General features: G+C 37.1%; 1 protein-coding gene across 7 annotated transcripts in view; it reads right to left on the minus strand.

Annotated features, from left to right (window-relative positions):
* Nucleotides 1-23,126, minus strand: part of RGS17 (regulator of G protein signaling 17) — a 71,500-nt gene that overhangs the window by 4,838 nt on the left and 43,536 nt on the right. For 6 of the 7 annotated variants that reach the window (XM_038132359.1, XM_038132357.1, XM_038132354.1 and 3 more), the window contains 2 exons: nt 3,836-3,925; nt 1,738-1,972 (listed from right to left, as the gene is read on the minus strand). In XM_038132359.1, the coding sequence (XP_037988287.1) occupies nt 1,738-1,972; nt 3,836-3,925 (325 nt within the window). The remainder of the gene's footprint in view (nt 1-1,737; nt 1,973-3,835; nt 3,926-23,126) is intronic. The other variant, XM_038132353.1, reaches the window with a different exon arrangement.

Below are 23,126 nucleotides of genomic sequence, written 5' to 3' on the forward strand. Positions count from 1 at the left end.
GAGATACCAGTGGTGCTGCTCAGCCAGTGAGTGTGGGCAGGAGTACAGTACTATGGTAGTTTTGAGCGGCAGTGTTGCAGCCATGTGTCTTCAGAATGTGTTTCAAAAGATTTCAAGCCTATACCATTGCATTTCTACAGCACAGAAAGGACACTAAGATTTAAGCAGTTCTCCCCCTGACACCCAGGGACACACATTTATATCAACAAAACCAGTTTGTGCAGCTAATTGGTTCTTCAATATCAAACATAATAGCTGGGATAAAAAAATCCCTCAAATTTGGCAGGATAGTGGGGTTTAGAGCCACTGAGCATAATAAAAGTTAATTGCACTCAGAGAATGCAAAAAACAAAATTAATTATGGAACTGTTAATTTGCATTGTATTTTTTCAGTGACTCACTAAAGCCAGATGGCAAAACTAGTTGGAATTACTAAAGGTATTTTCTTGCTAAACAGATGAATACAAAGTATCTGTTTAGAACACTAAGACCTTCTGCCTCAATAACTTCTTTACTGTACCAGTCATGCTAAATATATCAGCTCCTATGCCAAAAGGTAACATCTGGAAAGGGACGCCTGGATGAACAGGAATTTTTCGGTTCCCATGCTGTTCTAATGCATTGCAAACAGTTCTTTTTTGCCTCCTAAGATTTCCAGGAGCAACTGTATTGATGAGATCTGTATGCATCCAGTGCACCAAGTTTGTGAGTAGTTTTGTTAAACTCTAAGTCAAATGCTTAGTTAGTGTTTGAATTTTAAATGTTGATTGGTCTTAGCTTAAAAAGACAATTGAGCATTCATCATATACCTATCTGGTAAAAATATAGTGTTAGAAGAAAAACTTATTGTTAGCTTGCTGTATTGGCAATTGTATTTCACTCCTAAGCAAAAGTAGATATTATGGCACAAGAGAAGATAATGGAGCTCTAGTTCACTTTTGGCTTCATTCATATGAATGAAGTTGCAAATTATTACTGAATGTAGTGAAAAAGTAAAATGTAGGAAGGAAGTTCCACAGTGAGCATAAATTAGCATAAGCCATTGAGTAAAAAGTCAAATGCAATGCACAAAGACAAGGCAAAGAAGATAAAAGTACATGATGTGGCCTAAGAAAAACTCCTCTCTAGTGCTTATATAATTATGTATCTCTTTGTATTACAGAACATGGTTTGATAGGGATGCTTTTTCTTTAGTACAGGTGAAGATAATTTCAAAATTTGTCTATTTCAGTTAAAGGGTTGAATAAAATCTTATAAAATTCCCTAGATATTATACATTTCATTAGACAAAATATGTCAGCTTCATTCTTGGACTCTCACATAGGAATAACCAGCAGAAATTCAGATTTTCTCCCAGACAATTGTGGCAGCAGATAAATCTATAAAGATTCTGATTTAAATTCCTTAAGTCTGGTGCTTTTTCTCCAGAAATCCATTTGCATTACTTATTTCCTCTCTCTGTCAGACATGTAGCATTACTAAAGAGGCAAGCCTATTTCTCAGCTTTCCCTTACTGGAGTTTCTTGAGCCTTATAGAGAACTTGGATGTGTTGTGGCTGGTAATGCTAAATGTTCCAGTGCCTGCATCTCTACTGTTTCTGTCCCTTCCTTTCATGATTTAATGTTCATACTAAGACTTTCATCTGACAGACTTTCAGACCCTCACCAGGCAGTGCAGTGTATAACATTTCTGCTCTGGGATAACAGAAAATGCAAATGTAACATTTACAGCTTTACCTCTTTTGGTGATAGTATAGAAATGTAATCTTCATATATAAGTCTTGCTTTTTCTTCAATAACTTTCTTGTTCTGTTCCTTCTTTAGATCTTCACATGCAAGCCAGAAAAGCAGGTTCTCCTCACTATACTCCGTTCTAAGAAATTCTCTGAAAAGGTTCCTCCCAGCTGGTGTTTTCATCATCTTGTCAAAATTCTGAGCCCAAGACAAAATTTCATCTGCAGTAGGGTTTTGGCTGCAAAAGAAAATATCATTACAAATATGCTTCTGTTTTTGTAACAGTATTTTCATACATTCATCCAAAAATTCTTCTTTCAACTGCACTTTAGTCCAAAGTGAAAACTGGAAGCAAAAAACTTCAGCAATAACAGGGGAATTTTGTTTGCTCTTCGCTTGTGCATTCATTATCCCAATAGCCCACTAAATGTGTTTAATGTTATAAAACATGCACTTGACTTTTTATGAGTTTTCTGCTGGTGTTCTTAGCCATGTGGCTCAAAGACAAAATCCTACAACAGCACTGAATTCCTGCCTCTGCAGTTTAAGGAGATTCCAGGAAGCTGGAAACAGATTCTCTTTTGTGAAGAGTTTAGGTGACACCTGATGTCCCTGCCTGCCTCTGATGGTGATGGTACACGATTTGGTTTAGGAGGAACAAGTAAAACAAAAAGCTCTTGGCAGCCAAAAGCATACTAATGAGGCCAAACAAAGTAGTAATTCAGAGAGATTTTAAATTAGCATATTTCTCTGTGCTTGTACGTAAGGGTTGCTAAGCTTCCCTTTGTTTCATGGTATTGACCTGAATGATGATCTTTTGGCATAAGATGTGATGGATTTTGCTGGCAAAACAGGAAAGCGAAGAAATGGGGAAAAGTCCTTATTTCCATTTCCTGAAGGAAACTATTTGTGGCTCTTACCAGTGGATGCACTGGGTAAGTGATCAGAAGTCTTACTGGCATCACTAATCCATTAATGTGCCAATGAACAGCTTAAGAAAGTAATTCTCCAGATCACTTAACAACAATTAAATATAGTTTCAAACTTAATTTTGAGCACTAGCCCTCTCCTTCCTGATCCAACATAAGAGCTTTACTAGCTGTTGTCATGAGTGTCTGCGTTACCATGATGCATGATAAGTGACATTTGTCTATGTAATTTCTGTTCAAGTCAATTTATCAACTCCTCCTCTTTATGCAAGGCAGACTGGATGATGGGAAGCTATTTGTGATAAATCACAAATTGTTTACCTGTAAAGTATTTTTAAACTGAATGAAAAAGTTTAAACACAGATTTTAAGGTGAACAGTCCTCTCAGGACTTTGCATTCTCTGCTGAGGAGAGTGCAAAGAACCTGCTGAGCTGAATGGGGCTGACAAACAACCTGGGCTCCCTTATTGTCTGTTGGGAAGCTCGTCACTATTGTATTTTGTAGAAATTTACAATATTGTCTTCTCATAAAAGACAATGATTAGCAATAAAGGCAATGAGTTGTTTGGGTTGTTTTTGTCATCATATATGTCCTTTAAAGTTTGAATTTCCTTCTTATGGGATTAGAGAACTCAGGGCCCCTGATGGATTACCATTTTTCCCACACAATAAACATAGGCCCAAGCTTTAGACAGAAGTAGAAGCTCAAACTTTGTGTGGTTAACCTAGTTTGCAAAGTATGTGTTGTTTGTTTGTTTTTTTTTTAATTCCAGTGAAACCATAGTTCAAGATGCTTTATGAAAGGTAACCACATTAAAAATCTGGTCATGAAGTACACTTGTGACTATTATTTTTCTTCTTGTCTGGAGAGACAGGAAAAAGTACTCTCACAGGCAGCAAAGGCTTCTTATAGAGACCTACATACAGAACCATCTATGCATCTTCCACTTCTCCCTGTGGTTCTTCCCCACAAATAAGAAACTGTAAATAAGCCTGACATGTGAACGTCTCTGCTGCCATTTCATTGTCAGGACAGATTTGGTTTCCTTTTGTATAGAATTTTTTTTGAGAAAAAGCAATTAAAAGGACATTCCCAAAGAATTAAACTCAAGACATTTCTCAATATTAGTTAAAGACAAAACACTTATTAGATAACAGTTTGACCAACTTACCATTCTTCTATGACCTGGATACTCTCCAATTTGGTCGTGTGTGTTGGCCTTCCTGCATTGTCTCCTCTATCTTCATTCCTAACAGTGAGGCTGCAATGTAGTACAACACTTTATTTTGTCTAGAGAAAGTTAATTTAAAACAATGACTATATTAATGCAAACTCTTAAAAGATATAGACCTATATGGGGTATCATTTTTAACTCTTGTGTCTAAAATTTTGGAGAAAAGTTTTTACAATGACTTTTCTCCTGAACTATGATGAATATTAATTTACAGTTCCTATTAGCACATGCAGTGTTTTAGAAACTTAAAGTTTATCCAGTGAAAGATGGGCAAATACTTAGAGGTCACTTTTGGAGTGATTTAACTTAGTTAACTGAGAACACTAGCAACAGTATAAGTAGGGGGGATATGAATATCTGAACTGGATATTGATGGGGCTTTGATGCCCCACCAGTTCTGGATATTTTTCAGGCTATATGAATGTTCCCTTTTCTCTCTCCAAGATACAGTGACAGTAGATGGCTTAGATACAGAACTTAGCATGTGGCAGCTCCTTATGATTTCCTCTTCTGACCTAAATTTGTTTTCCATTCCAAAAAGTAAAACATACTGGCCTCTGAGCAGAAAGGCATCTATTACCCTCATATTTCCACAAACAAGGAAAAGAAAGGCTTCCTTTATGCAACGATGTTTTTAATGGTTTTTTGCTTCTTTTTAGAACCACTAACTAGAATCACTTATTTTTTTTTGCAAATATCTTTTAAATCAGCTTTGCTATAGTGGTAAAGACTTTGTCTGTGTGTGTTCTCTGTGAATCTTCTGGAATATGGTATTGCCAGCAAACTCACAATTCCTGATAACTACTGAAATCAAGTATGTTTTGAGTGACATAGATTTTAATGTGGAAAACCTGGTTCTGATAATTAAGCTTAAGAAGTGGAATGTAGTAAGAAGATGGACATTTCCTTTCATCAGGTGTTCCCTATATGTCTGGTTGAGAGAAAGCAAGTAACTAAGCAAAAAATCCCCCTTCCAATCTCAAGAGCTCATATATTGAATATTAAGTATTCACCATACAATGATGGTCTCAGTCCCTCTACGTGTTGCTACAAAAATACGTTTGTAGCATAAAGCTTCTCCCTCCCCCACTAATCTAAATAACTCCTGCTCTGCTCTAAGAAGAGATCCCAACTCTGAGACATCTTTAGCACAAATAATCTTTCTTTATAGGTTCTCTGCATTTATAAGTTTCTTCAACATTTTTTTCAAGCATTTGGCAGAGCTAATAGGTATTCTCAAATACTCTTCTGAAAACTGGAAGTTTAAGCTCCCAGGTAAAGCAGAGCACATATTAAGACTTAAACATTACAGAGACGTACACTTGCAAACGAAGCTCTTTGATACTGGTTGCTCCTTCACTTACCTGCCAAGACCTTAGTTCAGGCCCTTGGTCCTGCTTCCCCTGTTACAGCGTAGGAATGCAGCTCCAGTGCTGCTAAGGTTGTTAGGGTGTCATCAACTGCTGCAGGAGAAACAACACATCCTGAACTCTGGGGTTGGCAGGTAAAAAGCCTTTCTGTCTCCTCTGACCTGTTGTTCGTCAGTCTACAGAGGGAGCACCCAGGAAAGACAGAAAGGAGTTCCATATACAGAAGAAGAAAAAAAAAAGGGACCATCCACTTTCTTTCTGTCTTGTAATCTTTAAGTCCATGTAACATGTAACTGTTTAGAGTCACTTTGCATCTGGCCAGACCACAAAGCTGGAGTGAGAGAAGCAGGGAAGGCACAAAGCTCTCTCTCTCCCTTCCTTCCTCCTTTGCAGTGCCTAGGTAGAGCAGTATTTGTCTTCTCTGCTGGTTGCAGAGAGCAGAGTGTCCTTTGGTTCCATGGAAGAATAACGCCATGGAGGGACGAAACTGCTTGTGTATGTTGCGAATGCAATAGGGTGTTCATTCGAGTCTGCCTAAGAGAGAATGAAGCTGCCTGTTTTCCTTCCTCCATCACATGAACAGCAACTAAGCTGTGCTGAGATAATTTACTTGTCAGGCACTAGACATTCAAGGTTTGGATGCAGAGTCTTACTGGAAGTAGAAAGTGACTCATCTGAGAGCAGTCAGTATACACTAATAATTTAATTTGTTGTCTGGGATCAAATACTGTTTGCTTTGCTCATGCAAAATCTTTGCTAGACTTGGGAAAACCATCATGGGTTGATGAAGGGAAAACAATGATAGTGAAGTAGTGAGTGGTGAAAAAGAGAAATAGGAATAGAAGCAAGAAGGCCATGTTGACTTCGTTGCAATGTTTGTTTATCAAAGGAATAACTAATAGACAGTATGCACTTTTATTCTCTTTAAAAAACCCCAAACAACAAAACAAACAATAAAAAGTTTGGATTGGGGCCTGGAACATAGTATGCAGTTTTATGGTATATATACCATAGTGACAATGACAGATACACACTTGGTCCTGATTCCCTCATCTCACCATTCACAACTGGAGTTTAATGGCTGAAGTTAGTCAGGGCTGCAAAACAGAGAACACTCCAAAGACAGAAGCCTCACACTGGGTTGGAACATGTTTGGGTATTGCATTTAAAACTGTGATACTTTTGTAATGCATCTTGGCCTAAATTCTACATTATGTTTCCTGAGACAAAACTAGCACTAAATTTCAACTTTTATTTATCTACATCTGTCGAGGCAAGAGTTCAATCAGATCTGTTACTTTTGATGTGTTTTTCCTGTGAATGAAACCATCATTTTTATACTCAAGTACACTCAATTCAGGTATGTTCGTTTTCACTTAAGGAACTGGTTCATGATCTCTTAGAAAAAGAATTAAATATTTAAACATTTTTGACTGCAAAGGTAGCTTAGAAGCAGTCTTTAAGTAACTGATTGCAATAAGAGATTGCTGCCTTTTACCTTGAAATGACAACACTGCACTGCTCTTTCCTATGTTGCTATATTCAGCTGGAAGGACCCTATCTGTTCATGTTTCTCTGTGGAATTCAAGCAGTCTGCAGCAGCAAAGGTATTCTGCCTACCTGGAGCTGATGTCCTTGATACATTGATCCATCATTGAAGCTAGCTGTTTGTGTCAGAAGGATTTTGCTATATAGTGTAATACTAAACAGACTAAAAGTAACAGGCTAAAGATTAAGAAAATTATCTTAGTTAAGGATTTAAGAATAGGAAATTGCTGATACACCTTACCAAAAAGTAGTTAATGAAAGGGAGGTGCACTAAAGAGACATCTGATGCAAACGAACATCTTTGATGTTACTAACATCTTTGGTATTATTTATTAATTGGAATACACCCATCAAATATCTTTAAAATTTAGAGATGCAAAATACCCATGAAAAATGAACAACAAAACTACTAATGCCTTAAAAAGGGAGCGTTTGGCATGTCTAAAGGCAGAGTTTAAATGGAAAGCACTAGTATGACTTTTTCTCTCTTTGTTTGGAAGGTTTGTTCTGCCCACTTCTGTGTTGATTTTATTGCTCTGGAGAGTACAGTAAAAAAATACTTCAGTGGCCTGAGCTTGATGTACCTTTCAAATATATCTTGGGTTCCTGACTGCTACAAAACCAATAAGTACCTTGAACTACTGCAATGGTATTATTATGAGTAACTTCTGCTTGGAGTGAAGGTATTTATATTTTGCAACTTCATATGCTTTATAAATAAAAAAGGTAATGATCAGGGACTATTTGAAGAGGCATACATATTGAACAAATGACTGCAAATAAGGATAAGTGTGTCCAGGTTTCTAGATGATGTGTTTTTTGGGGGTACTGCTGGGATTTTGAACACTGATCTTTATTTATTTAGCTGCTATTCTTTGGCTGTTAATACTCAAGTTAAGCAATTAAGTAATTATTCTGTTGAGTAATTACATACCTAAATCGGTATTGAAGCACCCTATTGCATGAGAAGATAAAAAAGCCAAGTTAATTGCATAGAGTCATCAAGAGCTGAACTAATTTAAGAGCAAATATCTCACTGACTCTTTCTCCAGCTGATGGTTTTAGCCTTTTTGTAAGTTGCATCCCTACTGCTGCACTTACCTTCTACTGCCTTTAAGAAACTGAAGGTAATTTAGAGTTTGCACCTGATCTTTCATTCTCTGTATATCCAGTAAATAAATGGTAGTTAATTGGTTCCCAAGAGTCACGTTCTCATGTACCAGTAGCCTAAATATGGTAAATCAGTGAAATTGCTGTTTTCACTATGGCAAGAAAACCATGCCATTGTGAGAGGTGCCAAGATTAATATTCTGCCCCTGCATGGCTGACCAGGTACTATTCGTTCAGGTATTTTCTGTTATGTGCCTCATATGCAATATATCCTCACAGTATTTTGTGATTATGTCTGGCACTGAAGATAATGTGACTATTAAAACCTCTTGCCTTAATGGTGTTTTTTTGTACTGCCATGCAGATAAGGAGTAGAAATCAAACTGGGACACTGTGAATAGCTATCGGATTGGCTGTTTAGGAGATCTGCGCTCAGTTTCTACTTTTTGGCTGAAATTTGTAGTCTGCTGGGAAGTGACTGCACTTTAGGCTGGACGTGTTTATGTCATGCACTAGGGCAGTGAGCCCTCAAGCCACAAATGTAACAGAAAAATCTTCTTTATTCTAGGCCAAAGGTCACATTAAGTCAATTGTCTATACATAATCTGAAGGCAGAATTTTGTTTTCAATGAAAATCAATATTCAGATAAGATTCACAGGATAACAGATGTGCTGACAAGTTTCCTTCACTGATCAACCCTTTGAAAGAATATATCTCACTGGCACTGCAATTCACCCTATGCTACTCCTAGAATTTTTTATTATCATTAGATCAGGGGGCATTATATTTTTAACTTTCTAAAAAAACCCCAAGAACAAAAGACCTCAAGATATCAAGATTTAATTATTATTTTAAAATTACAGTAGTAGATGATGTAAAATTACCATTCCCCAAAAGTTTTGAAAAACACAATTTACCAAATTTACTAAACAGATTCAGATAGAAAATATATTTTCTCTTCTGATTGGAAGAGGAAAAGCCTTTAAACAAACAAATTACTGCACACGGAAACAAGAACATATGTTTAGTGCATTTTCCTGAAATGAGGGGAAGGTAGTTTCAAAAACTCAGCGTTGGTGCCCATCTTGTCTCAATCTTTTGCCAGCTGGGTAAATACCTTCACTCTTCAATTCAAAATAGGTGTGCTCCTGCTGATCTCCCTGCTCTCTGATTCCTTTCCTTTTATTACAAGTGTTTAGCTTAAAACATGCCATATGAACAAATATTTTTTCTGGTTTTATTTCAGATGCAAAGAAACCTGTATGCTAGCATCTTTTTAATTTTTGATTGCAGTTCAACCTGATCAAACTGTCTTCAACACTGCAGCTCAACAGTCAGTCACTGAAAAATCGATTGTTCACACAATTGTATTCAGAAGCTCACTCCTAAGTGCTGAGGTATGCTCTGTTAGATGTCAGAGATAGATGTGGTCCCAATATCTCATATACTGTGTGATAATGGAAATGACAACTATACTGGGATTCTTCAATTTCTTTTATGAAACCTGATTAAACTTATGACTCAAAATCATTTTGTCACCTCATTTTTTTCTGACACCTGGAATATTTAAGCTTGATGTCACTGAATTCTAGTCAAGACTGTGTTTGTTTATGCACAGAGGAGAATGATGATTTTGTTACATTTTGCAAAGCAATAATAATGAAAAATAATTGCAATATTATTGTGACCCATCCAAGGAACAACACAGCTATGTTAATCTCAAATCACTGTCTTCTATCTCCCTTTTAATGTCACAAAAATAGGATGAGAATGAAATGTTACATGAACAATATTATCCAATGATAGCTCTTTTTTTAAAGCTGAGGTAAAGGGTAAAAAACTTGTTTCTATTAAATTTAGGGAAAGAATTCACTTTTGGGTTACAGTAAGTGAATAATATCCAGAATGATTATTCTGAGAAAAACTAGACCTGGAATCAGTATTTTTATGAAGATGCAATGCCATGTACTAGACATTTTCATAGAGTCAGATAAACTTACAGTATATCCTTCAAGTCCCTGGCTATATTAGAGAAAAAGGGGATCCATCTCTTATCTGACCTTATGTCCTTGTAAGAATAACAAGAAAGACTAAAGCAAACATAAGTGATGTGTAGTAAATTTGTTATTCCCATATGTCTGCCTTGGTAGTCTGTGAGAGATTTTGAAGGGAAATGGTGGTCAAAAGCCTATGGAATAATTTGCTTAGACTGATCAAAATACGGTCTTAATTCAGTCAGCAGAACATAATATTTTTTTTTACAAATAAGAAACAGATCAAAAATGTGAAGATTTTTTTTGTCATTATTGTCAATCCCAGTTCTTTAGCAAGATAATGATTTACAGCTCTTCACTGAATTCAATAAAGAAATGTAGGATGTAAAATTTTATATTGAAAACAAGTTAGAAATGTAATGAAAAATAGCTACATCCTACTCTGAGTAAAAAATTACTTGTCTTGTGCTTAAAACTAAATAATGAGATTGTGTTTAGCAGACTGACATAGGAAAGCAGTTTGTTGGGGCAAAGCCAGCAATTACCATAAGGCTATAATCAGCCTACTTGGCATTGTCCACTGAAACTATAAACTCCTTTCAAAAAGTCCAGGTACCTGTGGTGCTGAGTCTTTTGAGTGCCAGAGTTACATTTGCCTTAGGTGATAAGATGGTGCAAGAGGCAAGTATGATCCAAATTGTTTTTAAAAGAAAAAAGCAACCCAGCATAGACTCCAGCTTGGACTTAGTTGTTTTAGAGTAGAAAAAAATGGTTTTTTGAAAGTTGAATTTATAAACTTGATATCTGCTTCTGCGAGTCTTACCTCATGTAACTAAAACACCAAACATGTTTTTATTTTTTAATAATGCATGTATTTGCAAGTTAACCATCCTAAAGATTTATTTTGTATTATAGCTATAACACCTCTAGTATTTCAAAGCATCAGGTGAAGAATGTGGAGTCACAAACCTCCGACCTCTTTCTTCAGTTTACAGTGTATTCTCATTGTTTTAGCCTTTAACTACAAGAGCTGCAGTAATAACTGGCCTGTTTTTTTTTCTCATAGGTCACAAAAAGCAAGATGAAATGAAGTAAGTGGTTCGTCTCTTCCAATGCTTTGTCTTTTCCAATGGCTAGAAAGCCTACAATTTTTTCTTTTCCAATTTTTCTTTGTTGTATTTTCCCCCTTGATTCCGTTTATGATGTAGTATGTGTAGTGTTGTAGTTCATAGTTTTCCCCTTTTTCTAATCTCTGTTTGAAGAGCACACAGCTGAGAAATATTCTGTAACAGAGGGTTGGGCACTTCTATATGCCATGAATGTACTTTCCATGAAAAAGCTTAGGATCCCCTGCTCAGGATCCAGTAATATTAAATGCAGGCAGACTTCTGGCTCCCATAAGCACATTTCTGCACACCATAAATCCTGTGGGTCAAGCAGGAGCACAAGGCGTAAACTTTCTGGTCTGATTTTTCCTACCCAGGATGGATGCAGAAGCTGTTTCACAGGCCCTTCCACCAGGGTTTTATGGAGAATGCAACTGAATGGAACTGAGTTAGTGTTGGCACAGATTTGACAGTTAAAATTAATTTACTTCTGAATTTGGTTTCTAACAAAATTGTGTTTGTGGAAAAGTTTAATGACATTTCATAAATGCTTTTGGTATTTCTAAAAATAATTATCATTACATTTTAAAATGAAATAATCAGTTCTCTTGGTTTTATTCATTGTTAGTTAGCATTATTCTTAATACTCCTTTGTGAATAATTCTAGTTAATGTAGTAAAATAATAGATTTAAATGAAATGTTGTGCTTAACTTTAAGAAGCTCTTTAGAAAAATAACATTCTGTCACAGCAGATTTCTTTTCCAGTAGGCTTTCTGATTATGAGACAAGTGATTTTCTATTAAAAAAACAGCTCATCAGGAAATACACCTGCTATAACTCCATGATACATGGAGTGTTTGTTAAAGCCTCATCTCTCAGAGTGCTGCAAACAGCATCTCCATTTTCACTCAGAATCATGTTTATACTAAGAACTATGGAGAGAAGTGTGAAAAACAGTGCATTACAGCATTAAAATCCCAAAGCACAGCAAAAAAACCCATTTTTTCCTTATGTTTGAAGTATCCTTGTTTCCCTAAAATAGTCTTGAGATTTCTAGAAGAGTAGCATTAATAGTATAGCTGTGGAGTGTGTGGACACAGGAACAGAGATGTAGTCAAAACCCCTTGTGCCTACAGATGGATATCTTGAGCCATTCACTGTCTTATTTCTGACACCAGTGCTGTAGCAGCAATCCAGGGTGACTGAAAGAATCATTGCCTATTCTCCTGTGTTTGTTCTTTAGTGCTGCTATTGCAGTGCTATTTCAACTTTTCTGTGTGAAGGAATAGGTTATAGTCCTGTGAGATATTGAAGAGTTCAGAAGGAAATGCACTTTAAAATACTACAGATGAATAGGGTCCTACCTTTCTTTCTTCCAACCTGGACTAAGTTCTGTGAGTTCTTTTGTTCAAAGGTTTATGATAAGGCCAGATCATCTTTGTTGAGAGCTGTGACTTTTCCATGAAAAATATGAAACTTGTCAGTTCATTTAAGATTGTATCTTTCTGCCGTACTTTGAATGTGGGGGAGAGTGGGTTTGATTTCTTACTGGTTTTCAATTGCTGTGCTTTCTTAATACTGTGCAGCATTCAGCCTAATTGGTCAAAAGTCAATATAAATTTAACTATAAACCATAAAAGAAAAAGGAGATTGGTGGAAATCACAGTTTAAGATATCTGGGGCACCTTAAGCTATTAAGGTCTAGTCAGTTAAGATGTTTAGCTCTGTGCTGATAGTATTATGTTGGGCTATTCCTCAGCTTGAGTAGAATTGAACCCAAATGATCTACTGCTTAAGAGTATAATCATTCCTTTGTTAATGGGAAGTCTTGGCCAAGATGGAGTTTATGTAAGATCATTATATAAGGTTATTAAATTGCATCCCACATGGCACAGTGAAGGTAGATCATCCTCACTGAAATATGAGTGCTGAACTAAAGTAAGTCATTAAGGGATGTGCTCTGTAAAGCAGGTACTTAAAAGGTTTTAGCAAAGCTGCAGTGTTTCACTCTCTTCCCTTTCCTGTATATTTAATATTTTAAAATGGAATAGACATAAAATTTGGTAATCTTTTCTCTTTCTAAGGGACAGTCAGATTAACAGTCTCTTTATAAGGCCACGAGTTATATTTTCCTTCTGTATTTTTCATCAAAGTTGAAATTAGTGTATGTTTGGCAGACAAATCATAAAACTTGTCCAAACTACATTTTCCTTTTGGACCCCATGAAAAATTTGAAAGCAAAGCCTTGTAAAATTAAAAATCCACATGTCAATACTTCTTCCATCATAGATAGATATTTGCAATGTGATATTTGATGTAATTTTTATATTGATTCTTTTGTCTTTTAGAAAATGTTCAGAAGTGTATTGGTAATGGAAAAACTAACCTGCTGGAAAACCCTTGATAAAAGGGACATTCTCCTAAAATACTCAGAAAGACCCTCAGAAATGTTTTGCAAAAATTTAAGATCTGAGTTTCAGTCTTAAAACTGAGTTCAGTGCACTGAGTTCAGTGTTTCCTGATGTTGAGAGGGAACCTCCTGTGTTACAGTTTGTTTTCCTTCCCTCTGGCGTCCTGTCACTGGGCACCACTGAAAACATCCTGGCTCCATCTTCTTTGTTCACTCACTTCAAGTGTTTATACATATTGATAAGATCCTTCTGAGCCTTCTCTTCTCTGGGTGGAACCATGTCAGGTCTCTCAGCCTTTCCTCACAGGAGGGGAGCTCCTGTCCTTTAATCATTTTAGAGACCCTTTGCTGGAATCTCCAATATTCTCAGGGCTCTTGCATTGAAGAGCCCAGAACTAGATATAGTGCTCTAGGCATGGCCAGTAGTGCCACAAACAATATATTTTAAAAGAGACTCCAATTGAGGGATATTCTGGGGGGTTACTTAAAAATCAATTATATTTACATTTCAGGATGACTTCAGAGTGAAGGAGAGAACTGTTCTCAAGGTCAAAGCAGGTTAAATGTTATGCGAAAGAAGACTGGCCCTTTTAATGGACAGCCTTGCCGAAAGTGTTATTTTCTTCCTCTGCTCTTGTGTGACTTATTTAATCTTCCTACCTGCAGATATTGCAGCTCAGCAGGAGCTCAAAGGCAGATGGAAACTACCAATGTGCACTGCACTTGAACTTCTGAAATAAAGGACAGTATCTCCCTCAAACTTAGACTAACACAGAGCAAAATTTATAACTGTGCAAGAGAGGAAAGGACTAGTGATTTAAAGTTTGCCCAAGTTTGCTTACCAGTGATTTCTAGTGGAGTTACTCTAGCTGTCTTCCATTAGTTTAGGGATGGTTTCTGCTTTAGGCAATATTTAACTCAAGGATGTATTTCTCTGTCAGGTCACCCAACAGATTGCTAGTCTGGCTGTCAGCTTCATTCCTTCCTTCAGAATAATATCACCATTCATATTCCATCTTGTATGATGGATACATTTAATTACTAGACAATCTGCAGCATCCTTATTCCTGGCTACAGTTATTTTGCAAGCAATTCCTTCATAAATTTGAGACAATTAAAAGTGACAGTTCTGTACTGTTCAAAGAAATTGAAATCGTATCCCTTCAAAGGGTAGCTAGATGAATAAAAGCCCCCCCAAATCACCAGCAAGCAAACCTAGAGGTCTCAACTAATTCTGACAAATGAGCCTAGTCTCAGTTTCTGTAGCGACTTTTTCTTTATTATTTTTGGTTTGCAGGTATTAAAGTAGGAGCAACACCATATTTTGTGAAATTAGCCTGGACTAAACTACTTGACGTTTATCCACATCACAGTCAAGTAAGATGGGGGATTCACTTTACATTCTTTCAGACAACAAAAAGGATTGAGACCCTCCATGGCAGTCTGTTTATATTACAGACATTTGTTTTGTTGGTGCTGGTTTCCAAATTTTGTAAGACAAGGCCCTCAGCTGGGAAGCACTTTCAGCATGGATGTCAATAAGAACTGAAATTACCCATTCCTTCACAATGGGTGCTCAGCATCTGCCAGTATCAGGCCTTCAACCAGGTATTTCAGAAGAACCAGAGCTGCCATCTAGACAAATACATGTGAATATGGAATTATTAAGGGTGACTAGACAAGACTCAGATCTCCTTTGCCTTTCTGATTCGCATAATGACTGTCTGACCCACTTTTCTAGTGAGAGGATCTCCATCTAATAAGTGCTTCCTAACAGGGGTCCAGACTCATTTCCATGAAATATTCTCATTTTTTCCCTTTAAGTGCTAGACATTTATTCCTGTTTTAACTGGCATTTTAAACCGATTTGGAATTATGCACAGTTAAAAAATAAATGTATGCAAGATAGAAATTCTGCTGCTGACAGATTTTAGCAGCCTAATTTTTTTTCCCTTTTGGTTTGGAACTACAGGCTGCCTTCATTCTTGCAGATAAAATGTTCTGGGAGAGTCCTGAAGTTGACTGGCACCACATAGCCCCAGTCTACTAAAGCCCATGCCCAAAACAGGGTTTCTGAACCTGCCACAGGCCATTGGCTAAGACTGCACTTTGGCATTGGCCAAATCCCTGTCAGGAAGTTAACACTTGGTAACAATTTACTGTACAGGCTGACTGTAGCCCATTAGACCCTGGCCCTGCTTCATTTACTTAGTGGCACAGACATTGTCAGTGTGTTTAACTTGGATAAGGTTGTTTTGTTATTGTTTTTGCATGCTGAATATTAAATTTTTTATTATTTCACAATGAATAAAGTTCAGAGGGTCTGCAAGGGGACTTTAGCACCTTTAAAATGTCACCATCTATCAATGTGCCTTATTTCAGGTGATATTTTGATCTCAGACCCATTGTGACCTTTCATGTACTTCTCTGTTTATCTGGTTTTCCATGGACTTCTGAGTTAATGCATTTTTGAGTAAATATCTTATTGCAAATTTGTCATAAGAAAACCAAAAGCAGCCCAAACCCTGTCAGGGGAGATTTCAAAGGCTCCAAACTCCTAATATCTGTAATTCACAGCATAAGCTGGACTCAGGCATTCTCAGCACTCCTTATGCTTTTTTATTTTCTCCACAGCAACAGTCAAGCTGTGCTCCGGTGACAGAAAATCTGTCATGACATTACGAATCTTCCTCCAGCCAGTGTTCCACAGACACCAAGCTGAACAGCATTTTGGCACAGGCAGGTGGGAAATGGGTATGAGGGGTGAGGGAGAGCCAAGACACTGATGCTCTGAAGCAATCCATCTCTTAAACAGCCTTAGAGGAGGCATCAAGCTGCTTTTCACCAGTGGAAGTGATTCTGCCACTGCTTTCTCTCCCTCCAGTCTCCTCAAGAGCAGTTGTCCCTGAATACACTCTTGTGTGCTGTGCCAGGACAGAATCAAGATCATGTTCTGAAGTTAACTAGATTTAGTCTGCTCTCTCCTTCTAAGGAGCTACTGTTGGTATCTTTTGCACCACTGAATTAGAATGAGCCTTGTGTAATCCCAAATCCCCTTTCAGCCTGTATTTATTATTCAATTTAGTAGAACTGCAGTTCTGATTTTTTTTCACTGTAATTTTCTTTACAGAAATGTTTGCTTGAAATAGGACTATTTTCTGCAGTTAGACTGATCAGGGGTTTGTATCTTAGTAGTACTACACACAAAGGAATCTGCATTTTATTTGTGAATCTTCAGAAACATTTATTTAAAATTTGCTAGTCTATTATGTTTACAGTCTACTCATTCTCTAACCTGCTTGTGTTATCACAGATGGGGAAAAATATCAGTAAACACATGAGCCTCCATCTGTTCCTCAAAATGAAATGAACTTTCAAAGTTTAAATTATTAAGAGTAAACTCCTGATACTAGGAAAGCTTGGCACAGAAAGCCCAGGGCTGATTTTGATGTTAATGAGGATTCTACCACTGGCTTGTGATGAAAGTTAACAGACCAGCTGCAGAAGAAGCTGTTGCTCCACTCTTTGCATCAGCCTTCTATTTTTATTATATTATTATGGGGAGAAACAAGTTTTCCTCATAGCTTTGAAAATAGAAACATTTATCAGTTTGCACGGACTTAGTTTACAGTGTTAAAATTTTTGTCAAACCAGGGTTCTTGGTTGGAAACTAATTCAGAATTATTTATATATGCTGAACGTCTGTGTAGCGTCTTGTGTATCTTTGTGCTTCCACCATGATTTTATGGTAGACTGGCAGCATCTTAGTGATTACCCCTTTGCACCGCTTGCCAAAATAAATACAGTGTGTAGCTTACAGCTTTCTCCCAGAGAAGGACATGATTTTAATTTACTTTACATGTCCCAGAAAGCAATGGCCTGCATCAAATATACTTCTTGGCAATTTTCCTGTGGAAACGCCTTTCTGCTGTGGGAGCTGGTGGCTCACTGTCCTTGCCCCTGCTCCAAGGCTGTGCAAAAACTTGTGTTCCAACAGGAACTTGGAGGTATGTGGCAAGATGCTGAGAAGAAGAAAGGAAGAAGACCAAAGGTGGTGCATTAGCTTGGATTAAGGGATTTCTTATCTGCTTTTTTATGAGGGGAGGTGAGATATATTTGATTGATTCTGAAGAGGGCTCCATAGTGACCAAGGCAGGTTTTCAGGACATTGAATATGTTAACTTTAAGCTTCCTTTAGTTGTTTTTAAATTATTTTTTTATTTTCTGTATTTCCAAAGTCCTTTTGGTTCGCCAGTAACATCTTGTTTTCCTGCATTCACATCTTACTCTCTAGAAGCAGATGCAGGAAAAAATGATAGACTAGTACTTAGGAGCAGTTAGCATATCTGTGAGCCTACCTACCTTTACACCTTGTGGCAAAGAAATGTGCCCCCCTCTTTTGAAAAGGCAGCATTTCACATCTGCTTCACAGGGAGGTGCAAGAAGTGGTCAAACCTGCCTTTACTTGCCAGCACTGTAGCTTTGAGATAAGCTGTGTATTGAATCCCATATGAGGTAAATTTGTGGTTTGGCTCAAGGGGAGAGCAGGCTTCCAGGAATTATTAGGCTAACACTGACAATCTGGACCAGTGTCACAGAAGAGTGCAATCCCAGAGGTTGTCAAGTCAGGCTGTGTTGCCCTAGGAGAGTTGTGTAAGCAAGCATCCACAGAGCCACCTGTCTCCAGCCTGCCCTGAGGACCTAAATTTCCATAAATTTCCAGCAAAATCACTTCCCTTGTCTTAATTGTAAAGGAAAAAGAGCTTATTAAATTTCATACTTATTAGGAAGACATGCTCCCCTGCTCTGATTTTTTTTTCAGTTTAGAGATCATCCTTTTCTTTTGCTTTAAAGGGAAAAGAAATGCTTTTCTTGGGCAGTATTTAATAAGCACTGTTAACTTACAGAAGTATGAAAAAACCAATTCGACAAGCTATTTAGTTTCAGTGTGTATTCTGATAATTTTAAAAAATGCTGAGAATTTAATTCTTTTAAGTATCTCAGGGAACTTTGAGAGGTCCATTTCTGAGCACTAGATATTTAAATCCTCAGCCCACACTCACCCCATGGTGCATTCCATCAATAACAGGAATGTCTGCCAGTTTTCTCTCATGGGTTCAGCAGTGAAGATATGTGGATTTAAAGACAAGGTGATTTAAGACTGATTTTCATGAATATCATGTTCAATAGCTTCTGTGACAAGACTGATAATGGATTTTATCCAGCTTTAAATACTACCCATCAAAGACCTGGTGCTACTTTCCTGAGAAAGCACCAGTACTGCCCATTGCACTCTGATTATCAGATGATACTGTCCCATAGTTGCACAAAGCACAAGTTCCTAAGACATCTTTCCTTCAGAATAAATTATTATCTGGGAAAGAGATGGAATGTTTTCATCTTTGACCTCTGCAATAGCAAGTGGTAAAGATGTAACGGTGTTCTGTGATATTTTAAAGTATAAAAAGGCTCAGATTGGAACATCTTTTGCCATTAAATATTTTTAAAAATATCACCTTCTATTTCAGTAAAATAGACTACAGTAGCTTGCACTTCTATATTCTGCACTAGAGTAAAAAAAATCCTGATGCACTTTTCCATATTCACTTTTTTACAGATGTGATGCTTTGAAAAGGTAGAACACAGAGAATTGAGTTTCAGATGTGTTGTCCTATGTGTTCAGGGAGGAAAAGAAGAATTAAAAACAAAATTAAAAGCCAAAATACATTTTTCAAAATCAGTGCTTTTGTTTCAAAGATGAAGATTTTCTTTTCTTGCCAGAAGCTTTAACAAAATCCTGGAGCCTGGGTGACTTTTTTGTACCAGTCCACCTCTAGTCTGCTCTTAGTCTAGAAGTTCTGCTGCAGACAGGCATGGGAAATAGGATATGGGTTTTGTTTTCCACATACTTATGAACATGTGGCTATAAAGTATTGCATTATTATTTTTTTTTATTTCCATCCTTTCTTTGCTTCTCTGTCCTTCAAACTTCCTACCACAGTTAAATGAAATAAAGCAGCCATGACTGTAGCCCCCAGAAATAATCTTGTATAGACTCATGCAAAGCCTTGACACGATTTTTTGATAACAAACTAAGATTGAATATGCCAGGAAACTGTTATTCTTCTCAAAGTACTATAGAGGTGGGAAGTGCAAAAAGAAAAAAGAGTGAGTTTTTTGTTGTTTTGGTTTTTTTCATTTAGAACACACTGCTAATTAGGAGGATAGCACCGAACCCCATAGAGAGTAAGTATTAATGCAATTTAAAATTGTTCTTAGAACTGCTTCTGCCATTTCATATTCATTGCACAAGTGACAGAAATATTTTGGTAAGCCCAAGTAAACTGTGAAGCTCTTGCAAGGAAAATGTTCCCTTCAATAAAGAAAAATATTTGTGTAGCAACATCATCAGGAAGAAATTTCAGAGTAGCTCACAGCAGTCATAGACAAGTTATAAGAATGAGGCAAGAGGCTTCTTGCCAAGAGCAACTCTTGTTTACTGCCAAGCTGGCAAATACCCTATCTTCCCTGGGATCTCTTGTGTGTGGGAAACTCTCTTCCACAAGTCTTCAGCAGTTTTAATGGTTACATTTTTGGGTAAAGACCCTTCAGCTCACTCACTTCAATCAAGCTACAGGTAAAGCTAAGTGATCATCTTCACTTATCCCCAGGAAGCCTTTTCATGTCCCCCAGACTGCCATACTGATAAGGTCTCTTGCAGGGTAGATGTCAGACCCCTTCTGAGCCTTCTGTGTACAGTAAAAGGAGACAGATTATTTGGCATCAGTGTCCCACAGTTTTCAAATTCACTGAGCACCTTATAAAAGAGGGAATAAAAAGATATGACTCCTGGTCTGGATAGGAGACAAAGGAGAAAGCAAAGTAAAACTGGCAGAAAAGCCAACCTCCCTGTACTAGTGCCTGAAGAATTTTTTTGAAGAATATAATTTACAAATGTTTGCAAGAAAACAACTAGTTTCATGTCTGCTCAGGAAGCTGGAGTAATGGATTGCTAAATAAGGTTGGGGAGGTGGAATAGCAGGCTTACTCCTCTAACCTTGTCAAACGGAGCTCGAAACTATAAAATCACAGCTCTAAGTACTAAATGGGCAACTCTCTGGAGATAGTGTAATTGAGGAAATTATGGAATGTCATGTTAGAAGACTTACTGCAAATTTTTCAAGTCTCAGGCTGCCCAAGTCATTGAAATGATGCCTCATAAAGAAGCACATTCTTCTGTCCTCTATTGAAATGGAACTTTGCAGAAGCGTAATACATGGGGTGATTCAGTCCAGGACCATAGGTACATGACTGGTGCTTGTCTGTTAGTTACTTTAATTAGTCTTCCTGAAATGAGTGCCTAAGGTCTATGTCTGGTCAGTGAAGAGAGGAATGTCTATAGAAGGTCTTCACAGGGATGTATCATCTGCTTCTGCTGTAAGGGGACAAGCATTTCCTGTTGAGAGCTTCAGAAGCACTTTATTTTTTTCCACTGAGGAGGACGAGTGTTCCCTTCACTACTTGTACTCAGAAACAAATTCAGAGCTTACACTAGTTGGGAAACGTCATGAGCATACCTATTAAAATAAAATAACCATCTTAATAGTCCTGGTAATCTCCATTCTTTTTTAATCTGAGCAAACCTTGGTACTAAGTCTTGCTTTGTCCCTGTAAACTGAGCAATGTACTGTCCTGACGATTATCAGTGCCAATAGATGTACTGAGTCTGGCTAGGATGGAGTTAATTTTCTTCATAGGGATCCTTGTGTGCTATGTTTTGGATTTTTGTCCAAAACAGTGTTGATAACACATTAATGTTATAGCTGCTGCTGAGCAGACACTGAACAGCATCAAGGATTTCTCTGCTTCTCACACTACCTTGTCAGTGGGCTGGCTGGGGGTGCATAAGAGGCTGTGAGGAGACACAGCTGGCATAGCTGATCACAACCAAACAAAGGGATATTCCCAACCATATGACATTGGGATCAGCAATAAAAGCTGTCGAAGAAAAAGGAAGGATGGAGATTGAGAGTTGTAGCATCTGTTTCCCCAAGTCACTGTAACACGCGATGGACCATGGCTTTCCAGGACATGGCTAAACAGATGGGAAGCTGTGAATGAATTTTTGGTTTTGCTTTACTTGTGCACACAGCTTTGCTTTATCAATTAAACTCTTTATCTCAATGAAAGATTTTTGTTGCTTTCACTTTTCTGGTTCTCTTCTTCATCCTGTTGGTGAGGAGTGAGTAAGCATCTGCCTGGGCTGAGCTACCTACAAGGATTATCCCATAACAGTAGAGAAGTCCTTCAAATAGTTGTTATCTTTAAGAAAGATATATTAGAGAAAAATAATTTTAAAAAGGGTTTTAATAAGATGTACCAAATAATTTCTTTAATTTTTTGCTTTTGACAAGAGTCTATTAGGCAAGATACTATTTTCCCAAACAAAGGTGTGAATATTTGCCTATGCTGTTGTGCAAACAGAAGACTTAATGCCTATTCTGATTTTAACATGGGGTAGAACAGAAAAAAAAGCAAGTACCATATGAATCACAAAAGATATTTTCAGAATTCTAATGATTTATTTGGATATAGGAACTACTGAACTAACTCTTTGAAGAGTAAGAAGGGAACATTTTTTTAATAAAATCTGCACATACTCCTCCCACTTCTGTGAATGGTGAAGAAGTTGAGGCAGTAAGTGGTTAGTGATGTAAGAGCTATCATCAGTCACACACAGGTGGAAAAACTGAAGAAAATTCTAATCTTGATGGAACATTGCCTTCCCCATTAATGAATCCAGCAACATTTCCAGACAGATATCTCTTGAGAAATTAATGTTACTCAAATACAAAGACCTGTGGAACTAGGGAAAGCATGTAATTACATTAAGTCCAGAGAACCTGTTACAACTGTTGATTAGGCTTTTCTATTACAGAGAACTACTCTAGAGAATTAATTTGCTAGAATTCCATATATATGAGAGAATAATAAAGTTAGTTACTTTTAAAAAGTTATTATTGAATTTGGCATCCCAATCAGTTACTTAATTTTAACTGAGGTTCTGAAACATTTCATACTGCATTTTTCAAAGTTTTGTCTCATCTTTCCTCTAATGGAGTTTCTACTACAGAATCTTAGAAGTTAAAGCTGGAAAATACTTATTGCATCACCTTTTCTGTCTCTTTGATTTTAGCAAACATGAGTGATGAAACTGTTCCTTTGATCACTTATTTGACTTAATCTTGGAAACTAGCTAACAGGATTTCTCCATGCTCTGTCTAATCTACTTTGCAAAGAAAAATCCCAACCTCAAGCCCTGAAAAACCCGTAAAGACAGTAAAAACAATTAATAGAGCAGCTGAAGGTACATCCTATGTTTTAAATCAATAATTACTCTAATTTAAGTTTAATGTACATAAGCTGTTTACATATATAATGGAGTTGCCTTCTGAGGACTGGAGGCAGTCCAAGGGTCACGAGAGCTTCAAACTAGAATATCATTGTCAAATTTAAGATTTCTTGAGTTGCAGTATGCTTAAAAAATGAAATAAGTTGTCATTAAGTTTTAGAAATTAGATGGATATTTATTGAATACTATTGGTAGTATATGAATACTATTGATATTATAAGAATATTATAGATATTATATGAATATTATTGATATTCTAGCATGCAAGGTAAAAGC

Source organism: Motacilla alba, chromosome 3, assembly GCF_015832195.1.
Source record: "Motacilla alba alba isolate MOTALB_02 chromosome 3, Motacilla_alba_V1.0_pri, whole genome shotgun sequence".
Lineage (NCBI taxonomy): Eukaryota > Metazoa > Chordata > Aves > Passeriformes > Motacillidae > Motacilla > Motacilla alba.